The sequence below is a fragment of the Panthera onca genome, chromosome B4 (assembly GCF_046562875.1).
Source record: "Panthera onca isolate mPanOnc1 chromosome B4, mPanOnc1 haplotype 2, whole genome shotgun sequence".
Taxonomy (NCBI): domain Eukaryota; kingdom Metazoa; phylum Chordata; class Mammalia; order Carnivora; family Felidae; genus Panthera; species Panthera onca.
Genome location: NC_138345.1, coordinates 60,104,421 through 60,123,586, shown reverse-complemented (window position 1 = coordinate 60,123,586; position 19,166 = coordinate 60,104,421). Strand labels below are relative to the sequence as shown.

Genomic DNA, 19,166 nt, shown 5'->3' with positions numbered 1-19,166 from the left:
TAAATTCCAATATTTACATTTACTCTAACACCTAGTCAGTGGTGCTCCTTTGGTTACATGTGTTAAAGAACTCATACCTGCTCTTTTTCAAGCATATCAGCTTTTCTCAATATCTTCATTGCATAGATATGGCCTGTATCTTTCTTCTGAACCAGCCGCACCTAGAATGTAAAAATTGATCATACTATCAATGTTAAACGGTCATTACTATTGATTTAGGAGCAAAAGGTAAGTTTCTTTAAAGAGATCAGTGGCAATTTGCCACTGCTTATATTTTAGGAATTTCATTAAAATTAAACTATTTTGCTATATTAAACTATTTTAATATATATTTTAAACTATCTGAATGAAGATAGATACTTTCAATAGCAGTGCCTTTAGAAAAGAAGTAATCTCGGGGCACCTCGGTGGCTTAGTCAGTTAAGTATCCGACTTCAGCTCAGGTCATGATCTTGTGTTGGGCTCTGTGCTGACAGCTCAGAGCCTGGAGCCTGCTTTGGATTCTGTGTCTCCCTTTCTCTCTGCCCCTCCCCTGCTTGCACTCTGTCTCTCTCTCAAAAATAAACAAACATTAAAAAAAAAAAAAAAAAAAAAAAAAAGAAGTAACCTCTCCAAATGCTCCTCTTCCTATAACTTTCAGAGACTCAAAGTCATCCAAGCCAAGTCTGGTCCTCTTGAGACGTAAGAACTCTGTTTCCTTTCGGGCATGCTGTGATCGGCGTAACTTTTTCTATTAAAAAAAGAATTTAAAAAGATGATTTTGTTTTCAGTGAAGGCTATAGTGTTAAAAAACGAGATACATCAAAATGGAAGTATCTTAAATATTATTAAAAGATGAGATATATAAAAATGGGAGTAAAGTATCTTAAATATTATCTTAAATTTACCAAAGTCGAGTATCTGTTAAGCCTGGAAAGAATAAAGCAATCTTAAGAAACTTTTTCATTCTTAACAATTGATAAATCTTATTCTTCAGGTGGATTCCATTAACTATTTCACCTTAATGAGCTCATCACATATTTCATCTACATGCTAACTTAATTTATAAATAAAAATTAAACTTTAGGAAATGCTAATAGTATTCTGATAATGAATTTTACAGTCAGGCAATCTACTTTGCTTCACTTCCCTAATTTCCAAGGCTGTTCTGTGACAACTACTGAGACTTAGGACACCAAAATAACAAACAGCATGTTTCCATAGAGATTTGCTTTTGACAGAATTTTTTCTTAGATAAATTTTAATAAACTCCTTGAGATTTGGCACACAACTTCCTAAAAATATGAAACTGCCAAAAAACATAATGATTACATGAAGAATTTGTTAAAATATTCAAGTCAGTAATTTCATAATTCAGTCTCTAAAACTCACCAAAAAATAACTGCCATTAATAAGAAACATTATGAAATACCTGAAGGTTACATTTGGAACAGGCATTTGTCTCATTGTTCTAAACCTCATTTTTTCCCCGTACCAAACAAAACTCTGTTGACATTCTGTTAGTTCCTAGTTGAGGCAACATACAGTGGGAATAAGCAAAACCAAAAAAATTAAGCACCTGTTCATCTTCAAATGAACTCTACCAGGCTTTCAGGAATTCCATTCTGAAGAAAAGGCAAGTCAAATGACCATAACAGCTCAGAAACACTGCTTTTAAACACAGTACAAGGTATAACCACTGAGTAGTCTCTTACTACTCCTGTGTATATCTGCTTTCAAAAAGGTATGGCAAGCTATCAATTAACTGGGAATCTGTAAATGTGTATCCCCAGTGCAATGGAATTCTGATACTTTGAACAAAGTTAATCTAAGAAGATGAAATCCAGAAATGATGTCTTCATATCAAAGGAGGAAACAGTGAAGATTACTTTTTGTTCAAAAATGCTCCTTCAGTGATTTTTAAAAAATAACTGAAATACTAATAAGACAAAAAAACCCAAAAAAAATGTAGCTTTTTTTTTTTTTTTAATGTTTGTTTTTCAGAGAGACACAGAGTGTGAATGGGGAGGGGCAAAGAGAGAGGGAGACACAGAATCTGAAGCAGGCTCCAGGCTCTGAGCTGTCAGCACAGAGCCCGACACGGGGCTTGAACTCACGAACTGTGAGATCATGACCTGAGCTGGAGTCAGATGCTTAACCAACTGAACCACCTAGGAACCCCCAAATGTAGCTTGTTTTAAGACTATAATTTACCCACCCCCTGCCCCCGCCTCCTGTGTCCTTCCAGAAAAAGAAAAAAAAAAAAAAAAAAAAGACTATAATTTAAAAAGGCCACATGGTGGCACTATAGTATCATGTCTTTCAAAGCAGCAAGGAGGGTTGGGGGGGTTGTTTTAAGTATATAAATGAATAAATGTAAGAATTTCAGAAGACGTTCTGGACTGTTGACTTTATGGACTATAAAATGTAGTAGAGTTGGGTGTAGTTTCAGAAACTTGTCTAATCTAAATGAAAAAGATGACCTCGTTACATACTTTAATAAACTGTGCTCAAAATCAACAGAAGAGAGGCCACTAAAGAAAATAATTTTCACTAATATTTGATAGGTCGTGTAATGCAGCAAGCAAACAATGTTTATATAGTTTGGGGTACAGCTGTTTAATGGCAAAAAAGGGAAAATTACAAGTATATAGAGCATATAATTTTACAAAAATGGGACATGACTATAACATTGTGAGGTTACTTTTAAAAAAAGAAAAATGAAAAACCTATTTCATGATCTATTAGTCTTAAAATCAGTGTTGCAGTCTGGAGGGAGCTGAAGCAAGCTAGTGTTAAAAAAATATATTGGTGATATGATGAGCAGAGTAATGTATAGAATCGTTCAATCGCTATATTGTACACCTGAAACTAATACAACACTGTATGCTAACTACACTGGGAATTAAAATAAAAAACTTAAGCTAAAAATATATATATTGATGAAAAAGCACGTTGATATACCTGTTCATGACTTGTGTAGATTAAACAGCCTTGAAAAACAAGTAACATTTTTGTGGTAATCATATCTTTTCTCACCAAACAGGACAACAAAATCTGGAAACACATTTAACATTTCATGGCTCCCTTTAAAAGCAGCTTAAATTTGTCTGTTTTGGTTTTCCATGAGAGTGAATAATATTGCATGTCTGATGGTAATTCTTAAGTAAGATGAAATTAGACATATATCGTTTTCCTCCTTTCTCCATTCCTTTTTAAATGAGTGTTCCCTGGGGTGCCTGGGTAGCTTAGCTGGTTAAGCATCTGACCCTTTATCTTGGCTCATGTCATGATCTCAGGTTCCTGAAATCAAGCCCCACATCCGGCTCTGTGCTAACACAGAGCCTGCTTGGGGTTCTCTCTCCCTTTCTTTCTGCCCCTCCCCAAGCTTGCACACTTTTTCTCAAAATAAATAAATAAACTTTAAAAAAAGGGGGGGGTGTTCCTCAATTCCTCAAACTCTTGATCTGTGGGATGTTCAGTTTTTATATAAGACAGTGTACACAGAAGTTCTGAGATGGGAGAGTTCAGTTGGCAACTTCAATTCTGCAGAGACATTCTACATGATCACATTATATGGTTTATTTTTTACAAATAACTTTCACAAATTACTTCACCAAGATTTTCTATTACAAATGAATTAGGGATAAATATTACTTTTCATTTTAAAACTAGGTTTTTTTAATGTTTTATTTTATTTTTGAGAAAGAGAGAGACAGAGACTGAGCAGGGGAGGGGCAGCGAGAGAGGGAGACACAGAACTTGAAGCAGGCTCTAGGCTCTAAGCTGTCAGCACAGAGCCCGATGTTGGTCTTAAACCCACAAACTGCGAGATCACGACCTGAGCTGAAGTCAGACACTCAACCGATTGAGCCACCCAGGTGCCCCTAAAACTAGATTTTTAGAAAACAATTTTATTTTTAAAAAATCCACCCCACATAATGATAGCTCCAACATATTTTATATTAAGGATAAGAGAGGATGTCTATTTTATAGACTTTGACATAATCTAGGACCTAGCATGGGCCTAATAATAAGCATTTGTGGAATTAAAATATCTTCACAGAAAAATGTTAGAAATTTTATAGTTATTAAAGGGCACTATTTGTAGGTATAAATCATATCACACTTTCTACAAGTTCTTCAGAAGAATTTAGGAAAATAGTTTTTATTTTTTTTAATGTTTATTTATTTTTGAGAGAGACAGAGAGAGACAGAGTGGGAGTGGGGGAGGGATAGAGAAAGAGGAGGAGACACAGAATCCAAACAGGCTCCAGGTTCTGAGCTGTCAGCACAGAGCCCAACATGAGGCTTGAACCCACAAACCGTGAGATCATGACCTGAGCTGAAGTCAGACACTTAGACACTTAACTAACTGAGCCACCCAGGCGCCCCAAAAATATTTCTAAACGTATTCAGCACTTCCTGGTGCAGACCAGCAGTTGCAAACTGAGAGTTACAAACTGTATTCAACCTCAAAAATATTTGATTTGGCCTGCAAGTTGTTTTTAGGACACTTGAATTATTTGCCGATATTTTAAAAAGCAGGTGATTTCACATAAAAGTCCAGATTTCCAGTTTCTCCTGAAAAACAGGAACTTGGCCACACTCGGCCAAAGTGGCAGTCACTCCCCCTTCGATAGACATCAGGTCTCTAACTTGTCAGCATCCACCACTGATGCCAGTCATCAGGGGACATGCAGAATTGGACTGGTGCTCCTGTTCTCTTTTAGTAAAGTGAAAGGTCGTATGTCTCTATCAAAATATAAACGCGGAGGACCAAATATTTTAGAAAGAGAAAAACAAAGAATCTATTTCTTTGTGGAAGTGAAAGAATATTCTTAGGAGTTGAATATGCAGATAAAGTGTGTTGGGTCAAAAGAACATATAACCTAAGATGTCGCGAAACCAAGCCGGCCAGCTTCCTTCATTTGTGTTATCTGGTTGGCCCCTGGGCATCTGTTTTTATAATTTCTCCCTCTAAATTCTGAATTAGGACCTTATGCTTGAGATTTCTGTATCAATATAATGATGTACAATGTACATTAATACAATTATATGATTATTAAGGATAAGAAAGTTATTAATACTAATAAATAAATGTGCGGACAGATGTGCTTGGCCTTATTTTTTCTCTATAGGTTATAATACAGATCGAAACCATTACCTTTCTCACTTAAAGTGTAAAGGATATAAATTAAATGAGTTTTTAAAATATTATAGTAATTTTATGTAAATAATTTAGATTTTCTAGGTTGAGTCAACTGATTAACAAAGTAACCACCTGTAGTACAAATCACTAAATATGTTTTATTTAACTTAAACATTTCCAACAGAAAAATACAGGTAAAGTCCTAGGAAAGGTACAGGGAAGATTAAATAACTGCTTTCAAGTCATCATTTGTTAGACTGCTCTTTGAACATAGAAATTCCTTTCTGATCATTGAAACTGTTGAGCAAATTAATCTAGGTTGTACCCCCCTACTGCCTAGAAAATAAAGCGTACATCGCTCAGTAAGCTATCCCAAGGCTAGCCTTTCCACTACATGGTGTCAGTTTACCGTGCTCTTTCCTCTACTGCATCCTTCATAGTTCATTGTTCTGCATTATTTTATATGTATTTATTAATTCTTGTGTAAATCTACCTATTTTTTTTAATATTCAAATCAACTGTTACCTCTTCCCAAACCTTTTCTGATCCCCTGAATTAGGTGGGGGGAAATCCCTGTATTTTTAAAGTTTGCCAAAATCTATCATGTATACATATATTTATATACACACATACATGATCTCTCCTTCCAGTCAGTAAACTCCTTGACGGAAAGGTCATTGTTCATTTATTCACGAACTATTTCTTATAGCCCCTGCCAGCTCTGGAGGTATATAGCTGAGTAAGACATTATGGAGTTTCTACTGTGGGGAGATATTTTAGGCTGCCACATGGACACAGACACATGGACACATTAATATTCTGTTAATGCAGAATGTGGGAAGAGTACCCCAAGATATTAGGGAAGATTTCCCAGTGGAACTGAGGCCCAAAGCGAGACCCAGAGCTTCTTAAAGAATAAGAGGAGTTGGGCAGGAGTAAGGAACTTCTAAGTGGCAGAAATGCAGATGAAAGGTCCACAGGCAAGAGTGTGGAAGTTAAAGTAACACAATATTGGTGGTCAGCATGGAGGTGGGTGACAAGAGACGAGGTGAAGAGACAAAGCAGAGGCCAAACTGTGAGGGGTCTTGCACATTAATGTTCAAGGGTCTACCCTTATCTGAGAGTACTTAGGAGCCCATGAAGGGTGTTAAGCAAAAGAGTGATGTGATCAAACTTGTTTTTATTTTTCTTTTAAGTTTATTTATTTAAAGAGAGAGAGTGCATGTGTGCATGAGAAGGAGAGGAACAGAGAGGGAGGGAGAGGATCCCAAGCAGGCTCTGCACTGTCAGCCTGAAGCCTGACGCAGGGCTGGATCCCAGTAACCAGGAGATAATGACCTGAGCCAATATCAAGAGTCAGCCCCTTAACGACTGAGCTACCCAGGCGCCTCTCAAACCTGTTTTCAGACAGGAAACTCTGGATAGTGTACGCAGAAAACCTGGAGGTGGGAAGACACCAGCTGGGGGCAATTGTTCTTTAAGTAAACTACACAGTAGTCTGAAGTAGGGTAGAGGCAGGCGCCTGGATGGCTCAGCCGGTTTAGTGTCCAACTTTGCCCCGGGCATGATCTCATGACTCATGAGTTCAAGCTCAAACTCGGTATCAGGCTCTCTGCTGTCAGCGCAGAGCCTGCTTTGGATCCCCTGTCCCCATCTCTCTCTCTGCCCTTCCCCCATTCACGTGCTCTCTCTGTCTCTGTCTCTGTCTCTCTCAAAATAAATAAATAAACTTGAAAAAAATAAAGTAAGGTAGAGGCACTGGACTAGAGAACTAGAGGGTTTTAAGATATATTCAGGAAAAAATGTGAGAAGATCTGGCAATTCACGGATTCTTCTTAGAGCCCTCTCTTCTTGTTCCATGCTCTCAGGATACTATAGATACTGTTCACTAAATCTATATTCTTGGAATTAAAAAAAGCTGCCTCTTTAAAGATCTCCATCATAGCAACAAAGAAGTCCATATTCAAATGATGAAATCCATGTTACCTAAGTTATAAAATCATCGGATATCAATAGAGGACAAAGACACTGGGGTTGCCATTATACAGTAATTAGTCTTTCCCTCCCCAACTTTCTTGAGATACAATTGACGTAACACAAGCTTAGAGCGCGATGGTTTGACGCACATATATATTGTAAAATGATTACCACAAAAAGGCTTGTTAACATATCCATTGCCTCACATAAGTAATTTTTTTTTTAGTGTGAACATTTAAGATCTGCTCTTAGCAACTTTCAAGTATAGAGTACTGTTACCTACAGTCACAGTAATTACAGCTAACATTACCTCTTCATCTGCTAATCCTTCTTCTTCCATGGCCACTTCTAATTTCTTCTGCCTTTTCAAAGAAAAAATAATTTAAATTTTAAATACATTCCTAACTATTCCAATTTAAGAAATGTTCACTTATTTATTTGAGTTTACCCCTTCAGTTTGCTATGCTAAAAAAAAAAAAAAAAAGTCTTTAAAGAGGAATCAAAATAATCACTAAGAATAGTTTTCTTTCTCAAAATTAAACCCAACCCAGATTTCAAATCACTTTCTCACACTGGCCAAATGAAAAATTTCCTTCTTAATGCTGCTTAAATCAATGATTAGCAAAGATGACTAATGTTCTAATAAGGGAAATCTGTTATCTAATATTCAAACCACCAAAATCATTAACATTTATCAATATTTATATTGGAAGTATATAAAGGTAACTATAGTGACTAAAAGTATAAATATTTAAGGTGGATATCCCTGTTTGAATCCCAATTCTAATAGCTTATTAGCTAACTGAGCTTGTGTAAGTCCTTCATTTCAAGTCTAAGCTTGATTTCCTAATCAAGAAAAATGTTCAATGCAATTGAGTGTATTTTATTCTAATTCTTTGAAAACTGGAGTCATATATGTACATAAAAAAACCCACTAACCACCAGAAGATTTGCTTTTCTAGGTATAGTCAAGTTCAGGTACTCATTATTTTTAAATGACACCACTGAAGTAAGTTAAACTAAGCACTGTGGGGATGGGGAGGAAGGCGGGATGACTGGATGAATTAAGTCACTAGGAACTAGGGAGATGGCTCTGATACAAATTTTGCAGCTCATTTCCAACAGAATATTAAGCATTTTATTTCTATCATATTGGTTTTTCCTGAATATGAACCTGAGAGTACTCTTCCTAATTGGTGTTGGACTATGTTAGAATAGGACTGACTTTCCAGGATTTAACTACATGGGAGAGTATCTAAGGGTTGAGGATTGAAATCATCAAATACATTTTTTAGTATTTGTCCTTTACGATAATATGTCTGAAGGTAGGCGCTTTCCTAACTCACCATTCTTATGGAAAATTCATAACAAAAATATCTAAAGCCTGTTCATAGATCAGCACCCCAATGGCAACGACACATAATGACATGTTCTCTGCCTACTTCGTCAACATTTGTAATAGACATCTTGGTGCTTATCATACTGATTTTAATCTTTTATTTACACACTGTTCTTCTAAGCCCAACCCTTAGAATGGAATAAGCTCTGTGCCTGCTACCATGCCTCTCTGGGCGCTGCAAGGCTGCTTGCTGAATGATTTTGAGCTTTCTCCTCTGTAGAGAGAATCCACAGTGTAAGGGACCATTCATCTGGGATGGCCTATCAATATACAAGCAACTTCACTCTTCTGTCACATCTCTACTGTCCCCTTTCCTCAATCCTTGCCAAAACCAACTTTTCATGAAATTATCCCTGACTCTGGACAGAGAGGCAGTAGCCTTTGTACGTTTCCACCATATCTAAACGTGAAGACCTGTGACTTCCTGTGCACCTTTCAAAGAAAATAGTTTTCTTCCTAAATGCTCTGATGTTTTGTTCTGATTGGTACTCTATTTGGCTTATATATTTATCCAGTTAGTTAAGCCTTAAAAATTTATCACATGTAATCCTAAAGTCCAAGCTTTTAATAAATACAAGCTAACTGTTTAATATGACTTGCATGGCACCAAGCTGCGACTGCCTTTTTTTTTTTTTTAAGTTACAGCAGATACTTTTATTTTTACTTTCCTTTGTTTGGAAATAGAGGGCAAAACTGAATTACTCAAAGATTTCATCAAGAAAAGACAACAAGCCTTCAAAATTCTGATGCATAACTTAAGTGTCTGCTTCCTAAAAAAGTAGTCTTTCTTTCCCTGGTTCTCTTCTACTTCGTTTACTCTCCTTGGCGACTGGATCATTTCCAGAGACTTTCATTGTACTTACAGTTAATGTAATTACTCATATGTTTGCATTCGTTTCTAACTGATTGCGTGGTCTCTATTTGTGTCGACTTTTTGGCGTTTCAGCTTTGCTTTTTCCCTCGCCTTATTTTCAATTGGGGTTTTGTTTTCCTCATTTCATTATTTTCCTTTCATTAGTTTGGAAGTTACAAACTCTGTTAGTCTGAAATGAATCAATCTCTACTCCTCTGTACGTCGTATCTCTATCATGGAGATACACAGATCTCTAGCAACACTTTAATTCCACTGACTTCCCTCCTGAGAGCCTATCATTGGGAAATATTTTAATCTACTTAAAAAAAATGTATAAGACTTTATCATCATTGTTTTTGTTTTCATACAATTTGTGTTGAGATTTATCCACACATTTATATTTAGCTCTGTTTGTGATCACCTTCCTTCAGCCTAAATTGAATCTTCTGGAAGTTCTGCCAATGGTGAACTCTTAGTTTAACCTGCCTCTGCTCCAACCCCTTTCTTCTCCTCCTTTAGGAACTTTGGTTAAAGATACGTTAGCTTTCCTCACTCTGCTCCATATTTAACTCTCCTTCATACGTTCCTACTCTGTGTCTCCAGTTGACTTCTGAATAATTATTGAAGTTTTATTTTCTAGTTCAATTCTCTGTTCAGCTTGTCTGATATGTAGTTAGACCTATCTGACATTTCGTCTCTGGCTAGTCACCACTTCTGTCAATCTTTCTCACTTCTAAATTCTATTCTACTGTTGTTGTCATGATCCTAATTCAAGCCTCCTTTCCACATGCTGGGACTACATCATTAGCCTTTCCTGTTCCTTCTCTCTCTACCCACAATCCATTCTGTACATCACAACTAAAGTACTCCTCTAGAGAAACACCCATGATCACTGATTCTGTTCAAAAATCTTCAAGGCTCTCTACTCCCATGAGGATATCTACATTAACAAAGCAGTCAAGGGTCCCAGGAAATGCTGAAATCCAGCATGAGCTAAACTGACTCTTGCTTGACCCAGCACTGAGGATGATTTCTTCTGTCTGTAATATCCTTCCTCCTGCTCTTTTATCTCTTCCTTCTCCCTTTTCTGCATGTATGATTAATACTTTCCTTAAGAGCTCTGATAAATGCCATCACCGTTTATGAAGCCCTCCCAGTTGCTTTACTCAAAAGCAATCTCTGCCTTCTTAGACCTTCTCTTAGTGATGCTTCTGTCATGTAATATTTATGTGCATTACCTGCCTTAATAGAGTTTTCTGAAGGCAGAATAACACGTCATTAATGTTTTTATTCTTCCACCCTCATTCCCACTATACATGCTTTTGGATTAGAATTAATTATTCCTATAGTATAAGGATATATTATAATTTCACAGCTGGGAATGTTTTATTTAAAATATCATTGACATGTGATAGAAGGATATGGGTGCAGAGGACAAGAAACCATTCTGTTAAGATAATTAGAGGCACTGTCAGTAGAGGAAACCTAAAAACAGCATACAGGGACCCACAATATTCATATTATTAATGGACAATGTGTTTACACTCCACTTGCAGCATAAGAGCTTCTTAAATCAAACAGAAAATTCTGATTAGCCTTTACTATACCTGGTCTCTCTCTCTTCATGCTGTAAAATTAGATTGCTGTAAAAATTCTCCAACGTGAGCTTGGCCACAGTCACTCTTTCCCGGGTATGGTTGCTCATAGGAAAGGAGGCTGCAGTCCCTGCCGTCATTGCCATAGTAACAGACACTGAAACAACATATAAACACAAATTGTTCAGTAGAAAAACACTTTCTATCCCTCATAGTAAACTCTGGAGACGGTTTAATTCCTACGAAGCAAAACTTTACTGTAACAGTTAAAACGTCCAAGTTTTCCACATTATAAAGAAGACAGTGCTAGTAAAGAAAGAGGAAGATACACTATTCCCAAAGCAATAGAAATTAATTTTGTGTTGGCAAAACCAGGGATGAATAAGAGTAAGGAAGCACCAATCCACACACAACATGGACACATTTTATACAAAAGGCTGTAGTCAACAAGCATTCAGAACAAGAAAGGTTCGATGTATTTTGTTGTTGTTTTATTGATCACTGCAAAAAAAATCCACAAGATTTGGCTAATACATATGCCTGCACTCAATGTTAAGTCTCCTAAGAGTGAATGTAGTTCAGCTAAATAGTAAGAAGCAACTTCTAGAATATAAATTCTATGAAACATGAAGCAGTGGATCAAATATGCACACAAAATCAGTCTGAAGTAATTCTTATGTATATGTTATATGGGAAAACAACTTTTCAAAACAAGCCCCCTTTGGATGGAGTCCAGGGTGCCCTATTTCATTCTGAATTCTATGTCATTTCAAATAGCTCTATAACAAGGTCCAGTATACATCTCCAGACTATAAGGTCCATTTCATTTTCAAATGATACTCATTTGAACCAGGCAGAAAACAGAAATGTATGAATCAAGCCAGGTGACAATAGGGATGTTCTGTGGCCTTAACTGGGCCTTGCGGTCTACTTAGTCACTCAAGTGCCATCTTTGAAAAACCACCAGGCAAGCCAAACATAGTACTGGTTTGAAGAAGATAATTGGACAATTAGACAAGATAAGGAATGTAGCAAAATGACTGCTTCACAGGGGGCACAGACTGAACTGTGATGGCTGCTACCAGTGGGTGGTACCGACCGTAAGAAACTTGCCTACTACAGTCTACATCTGGACCAAAAAAGACTAGGATGGTTCCATGCATTAAGGAGGTTTTTGCTGATCTGGATGGAGATCATAACAGACCTAGAGAAGATGCAGACTGCCAACAGTGAGCACCCAACATTGCACTGTTAGCTGGGAAGTATTCCCCCAACCTATACCCCAACACCCACCTCTCCCTAATTACATGAAGATACAGACCTCTGTGTATGGATTTGAACTGCAGTAGACTCCAGGGATAATGGAATGGACCAAAAGACCTTTCTTGTTCTTCAACATCAATCAAGTCAAGTGCAGGTTAATAGTAAGTTTAACTATGACAAATTCCTAGTTCCACTGCCCTCTTATTGGTTTTACATCTCAAGGTACTACAAGAGTCTTAAAGTCATTATGTCCAAATACAACATTATTATTTTAGCCTCACAAACTTGTTCCTCTGTGGACTACTCTAAAGATTTTTAGAACAAGAAGTTGATTGTGTCACTTGTTTAAAATCATTCATGTCTCTTCACAGCCTACAGCAAATCAAATTAGCTTTGCACGATAAACAAAGGCAACTCACATACACTGAATGGTCGTGCCTATCAGGAATTTTGTGATATTTTATTCACTGATTTCTCCCCTTTTCCTCCAGAGGATTCAAGAGAGTGGCACTTTCTATGCATGACTGCATTTCCTCCTTACAACAGCCCTGCAAGGTAAAGAACTGAAGCTTAGAAAAGTCACATGGCACGGCAGCACCTGGGTGGCTCAGTTGGTTAAGCGTCTGACTTTGGCTCAGGTCATGATCTCACAGTTCGTGGGTTTCAGCCCGCATCGGGTTCTGTGCTGACAGCTCTGCTGTCTGGAGCCTGCTTCAGATTCTCTGTCTCCCGCTCTCTCTCCGCCCCTCCCCCATTCGCACTTTGTCTTTCTCTCTCAAAAATAAACGTTAAAAAAATTAAAAAAAAAAAAAAAAGATGTAATGAATTTAACTCCAAAACCCAAAGGTGGATACCAAGTAATGAAAAACAAGTTCCGTATGTATGGAATGTATGTGTATGTGTATACACACACACACACACACACACAAACTATATAATTTGATCATGATTAATACTTTCCATATTAGTTATACATACATACCTGCAAATATGTATACTTTGTTTAAAAACCAAAGCAGAGCAAAACCTGTGTCTACTCAACAACTGGCAAAGTATTGAGCACACAGTAGGCATTCAGTAAATGATGATAACAACTCAACTCTAATGGATTTTAAATTATATTTTCACATATAATAGTTTCCTTTGGATTAAAAACTACAGAATCATTAGTGTTATGTTAACGTTCAGAAACAAATCCTACTTGAGGGATACAATTACAGAAAAAGCAAATATCCCACCCCTGATCTCGATTAAATAATATCTTTTAAAAAGTAGCCTTAAAAAGAAGAAAAAATTCTTTCCTTCCAGCCAGACAAAATAGGCTTTAAAAATTCCAAATTAAACAAAACCAAGAACAGAAGTGACCAAATTATTACAAAGAATGATCTAGATGAGTGGCACTTATTATATTGCAAATTTATTCCTCTAATGGATTTAACACTGTTCTTTGTCTATTACTAAAGCTCTTTCTTTCCTCAGAAAAAGAACAGGATACAATTTGCAAGTCTACAATTCCTGGACTGATAAAAACAACACTAGGTGCCCTTGAATTTCCTGTTCACGTGTTTTCTCCAGACTCCCCTATTCATTAATGGAGACACTACCAATAGTTAAGTCCAACATTCTTTCGTTTATCAAGCCTGGGGAAAGGAGATAACAAATCTGGCACTCAGGCTACCTATAAATAGATGTGGTGTCTCCAACCATTTACCATCAAGCTTCTAAAGTAGGAAAACAGAACTGCTTTACCTGACTGGCAAAACATACTATTTAACTGGGGGTTTCACCCTAGTTGCCACATACTACATATCAGAGGAAAGAGTATCCTTAACGCTACTGTATTGCTTTATAGTGTACAATTGTTTCTACACTCATTTAGTTGCGACCAAAAAGCCCCAGGCTACAACGGATTGGATACCGCACATACCAGGTCCCTAAAGACACAGCAGCCACAGCTTCTTTTCTCTGGGCAGTATAACCTGAAGAGCAAGAAATTCACTCAGGTGAGGATTCCAGGCCCAGCACTAAATTTTACTAGTTGTAGTCTTTCCAGCTAACATTTACTGCAAATTTACACTATATGCCAGCACTGCACGGATTACTGAGAATACGAAGAAGGATAAAATAGAGTCCCTGTCCTATTCATGATCTTACAGGGACACAAAGAAGGGAGAAGTTGGCTCTGCAAGGGTTTAAGAGTAGTCAGAGGTTTAACAGAGGAGGAGATACTTGAACTGCAACTTGGGGTGAGTGGGGAGGAGTAAGGGTTCACAAGTCAGAGGGACAGGGCAGCGGAGGGAGAGGTGGAAGGGCACCAAAAAGACCGACACACGTGAGTACACAGATGGCTTGAGTATATTCAGTGAAATAGCAGGAGATGAAGGGGGAAGGACAGCTAGAAGTCATGATAAAATACCTTTTTGCCATGTTAAAAATTACCCTAAGCACAAATGGGCTTTTAACTAAGTGAAAAGTGACAGCCAACAAACAACATTACTCAGTGTTTACCCAAGTAGCAAGAACTCTTCTAAGAATGTTCCTTGTTTTGATGCAGTTAATCCTCCTGTCAGCAACAAGACCCTAAGACCTGACCTTTACTGCCCACCTGCATGTGCCCACCCACCTTTGTCCCACATTTTCCTTAAGTTCTTTCCAGCTATCTCCTCACTCAGGCAAAGGAGCCAAAGGGCACAGCATCCATTGATGGAAACCAAAACTACCCCTCAAGCTATAACGACTGCCAGGGGGAAGAACTTCGGAGGCCCAGACCAGTTTGAGCTTAACCACTGGCTTACACCTGCGCAGTTGGACCATGCGGTGACTGACAGTGACCTCTACCTCACTGTAATGCTAAATTCTCCACCGAGGAGGAGCACAAGCCTCACTAACAGAACCTATAATGCATGTCTAGGCATGTTTCCTTGAGGCACATGTGTGACCTTATGCCCACTTCACATGCGATGACAAGGGTTCCCTTTCTAAATATTCACCCTAACCCTAAATAAAAGGAACTCATTCACTCTTGCCTGGGGAATCACAGCTTTGGACATTATTCCCCCATGGTCTCTTTATTTGCTGCAAATATAGTTACTTTGTATGACAAGTCCACCCACTGTAGTTTCTATCTGTAAGTCACCAAGGAGCAAACTCATGTCAGTTGGGTTACATAACCACCTCTGAAGTCCCATCTGACTGGTACTTCACGTGATTGTGCTGGTACAGGGAGGTTGGCAAAAAGTCTGGGAGGAGATTACATGGAAGGAATATAAATCAGGTTAGGGGGACTCAGTAACAGTCATGGGTTACAGACTGTGGCTCTGGTCATATTTTGTTTGGTTTGCACTGTGACTTAGAAGATTTCACATAAGAACTCAGATTTCTGGTTCTTCTTGAAAAATCAGATTGGTCAAATATGAGCCCACATTACTGCCTGGAACAGAGAAGCAGCAGCCCCCTTGCAAGACAGGGCATAGTGCCAAAGCCCACCAACTGTCTACTCCCTTATGCCCAGCATCCTTCACCCATCTTATTACCTACTTGCTTCTGGTAAGCATTTGAAATTACAGTCTTTGGCTTAGTATAAAACAATGAGGGCCTAATTTAAGATAGTAGAGGCTCAGATATTTAGCTGGAAAGACTGAAATCTATAATTACTTCTGGGTTTCAGATTTGGATAAGTGGGTAAATGGTGATATCATCAATAAGAATAGGAATTATAAGAAGAGCTAACTTGGTAGGGAAAGAAAATAAGTTCGTCTGATTCTAAGTTGTTACCAGACTCAGTTTAAAATTTGTGCTTTTTTTTTTTTTTCTTTTTTAAGTAGGCTCCATGCCTAGCACAGAGCCCAACATGGCACTTGAACTCATGACCCTGAGATCAAGACCTGAGCTGAGATGAAGAGTTGGATACTTAACCAACTGAGCCAGCCAGGCACCCCAAAATGTATGCTTTAAAATGATAATTAAAAATTTTTTTAATGTTTATTTTTGAGAGAGAGACAGAGTGCAGCAGGGGAAGGGAAGAGAGAGAGGGCGACACAGAATCTGAAGCACGTTCCAGGCTCCAAGCCCTCAGCATAGAGCCCAACGCAGGGCTCAAACCCACGAACTGTGAGATCATGACCCAAGCCCAAGTCAGACACTCAACTGACTGAGCCAGGCACCCCTAAAATGATAATTCTAAAGATTTACATTTAGAAATGAAAAATAATCCTGTTCACAAAAGTAGCAAGGAGAAGGGGATAAAGAACAACATCCATAAAATACCTAAGAATCCTGTGATTAAAAAAAAAAAAAAAAAAAATTGGCCTTTTCATGAGGAAATCTAATCATAGACTGTGGAAGGAAGGGAAGAATTATTCAATTAATGGTGTTGAAATAACTGGTTATCTATTTAAGCAAGTCAGATGTTCATTCCATTCCAAAGGGCAAAATACATTTCAAATGGTTCAAAAGGGCGAACATAAAAACTAAAAAGGAAAAAAAAAAACCCAACAACAGGAAATAAAGTAAAAAGAATAAACTTCAAAAAAATTACAAGAAAATACAGATGAGTAACTGTCTGATCTTTGAACTGATAAGAAATGTATTCAAAAGAAATCACAATAAAAATCGTGCCAGGCATCATTACACAAAAATTTAGAATATACATATATGGATATCAAACAAGATTTTTTTTTTTTTAATTTTTTTTTTTTTTCAACGTTTTTATTTATTTTTGGGACAGAGAGAGACAGAGTATGAACGGGGGAGGGGCAGAGAGAGAGGGAGACACAGAATCGGAAACAGGCTCCAGGCTCCGAGCCATCAGCCCAGAGCCCGACGCGGGGCTCGAACTCACAGACCGCGAGATCGTGACCTGGCTGAAGTCGGACGCTTAACCGACTGCGCCACCCAGGCGCCCCTCAAACAAGATTTAAAGGACAGTATTTGGGGGAAAAACTGCAAAATAACAATGTGTATTAAAAGTATACTGAAGTATAAAGGTATATGCTAAAAATAAATTCATTTCTTAAAATTTATTAAAACCATATAACAGCTTTTTAAATATTAAAGTTGTAAAAAGAAAATAAGAACCCTAATAATGAATGAATAATACTGATTGACAATATATAAATAAAAATAGCTAACTTCTGGAAAATGTTCAATTTTCCCAAGTAAATCAGACATGGAAACTTTAAAATAATGTATATATTCCCTCTATGAAAAAAGCCATAATTTAGAGGGGCAAACCCTCCTGGTCCAGGCTACCATGAGATGACTTTCTCATATACCATCTATGCTTGTTTGTGTGGATTCTTCCAGCTTTACTGAGATGTAATTGACACTGCATAATGTTAAGATGTACCAAGTAATGATTTGACATATACATACATCATAAAATAATTACAATAAGGTTAGGTATCCATCAAATCATATAGTTATAATTTTTCTGTGTGTGGTGAGAATTTTTAGGATTTACTCTCTTGGCAACCTTCAAATATACAAAACAGTATTGTTAACTATAGTTACCTTGCTGTACAGAACATCACCAGAATTTATAATTTACATTTTGTACACTTTGACCACCTTTCCTCATTCCTCCTCCAACTGCCCCACCCCTGAACCCACAGCAACCGCCAATCTATTTCTAGTTCAATATTTTTTTAGGTTCCACATAGAAGTGATATACAGTATCTGTCTTTTTCTTTCTGACTTATTTCACTTAGCATAATGTCCTCCAGGTCCATCCATGTCACAAATGTCAGGATGTCCTTTTTTTTATGGCTGATTGATATTCCATTATATCGAAATACCACATTTTCTTTATTCAGTCATCTATCAGTAGACACTTAGGTTGCTTCCATGTCTTGGTTATTGTGACTAATGCTGCAATGAACAGAGGGGTGTGGCTATCTCTTTGAGACAATGATTTCACTTCATTTGCAGATACCTAAAAATGAAATTACTGGATCATATAATAGTTCTATTTTTAACTTTGGGGGGACCTCCATATGAATTTATATTTCCAACCAACAATGTATAAGAGTTTCTATTCTTCCACATCCTCACCAATACTTGTCACCTCTTGATAATACCCATTCTAACAGGTGTAAAGTAATACCTCACTTCCAAAGAATATCTTCAAGCCTTTTGTCCATTTTTAATCATATTATTTACTTTTCTTGATACTGAATTACATGAGTTCCTTGTATATTTCGGATATTAACCTCTGTCCTAGGCTTTTCTTTGTTGGGAGATTTTTGATTACTGATTCAATCTTCTTCCTTGTTATCAGTCTGGCCAGATTTTCTATTTCTTCCAGATTTGGACTTGGTAGATTGTATGTTTACAGGAATTCATCCATTTCTTCTAAGGTTCTCCATTTTTTTGGTGTTTAATTATTCACTATAGTCTCTTATGATCCTTTGTACTTCTTTTTTTTTTAAATTTTTTTTTTAACGTGTATTTATTTTTGAGACAGAGAGAGACAGAGCATGAACGGGGGAGGGTCAGAGAGAGAGGGAGACACAGAATCTGAAACAGGCTCCAGGCTCTGAGCCATCAGCCCAGAGCCCGACGCAGGGCTCGAACTCACGGACCGCGAGATCGTGACCTGAGCCGAAGTCGGACGCTTAACCTGAGCCACCCAGGAGCCCCTGATCCTTTGTACTTCTATAATATCAGCTGTAATATCTTCTCTTTCTTTTCTAATATTATTTGAATATCCACTCTTTTTTCTTGGTTAGTCTAGCTAAAAGTTTCACACTTTTGTGTACCTTTCCAAAGAACCAACCAACAGTTTTGTTAAACTTTTCTATTGTTTTCCTATTCTGTATTTCATTTATTTCTGCTCTGGTGTTATTTCCTTCCTTCTGCTAACTTTGGGCTTAGTTTGTTCTTCTTTTTGTAGTTCCTTGAGTTGTAAAGCTATGATATTTGAGATCTTTCTTTTTTTCTTAGTGGATG

General features: G+C 37.5%; 1 protein-coding gene across 2 annotated transcripts in view; it reads right to left on the bottom strand.

The window, feature by feature from the left end:
• Nucleotides 1-19,166, bottom strand: part of STK38L (serine/threonine kinase 38 like) — an 85,707-nt gene that overhangs the window by 21,694 nt on the left and 44,847 nt on the right. For both annotated transcript variants that reach the window (XM_078449989.2, XM_078449988.2), the window contains 4 exons: nucleotides 10,968-11,112; nucleotides 7,419-7,470; nucleotides 608-730; nucleotides 78-161 (listed from right to left, as the gene is read on the bottom strand). In XM_078449989.2, coding sequence (XP_078306115.1) covers nucleotides 78-161; nucleotides 608-730; nucleotides 7,419-7,470; nucleotides 10,968-11,101 — 393 coding nt within the window. In that variant the 5' untranslated portion in view covers nucleotides 11,102-11,112. The remainder of the gene's footprint in view (nucleotides 1-77; nucleotides 162-607; nucleotides 731-7,418; nucleotides 7,471-10,967; nucleotides 11,113-19,166) is intronic.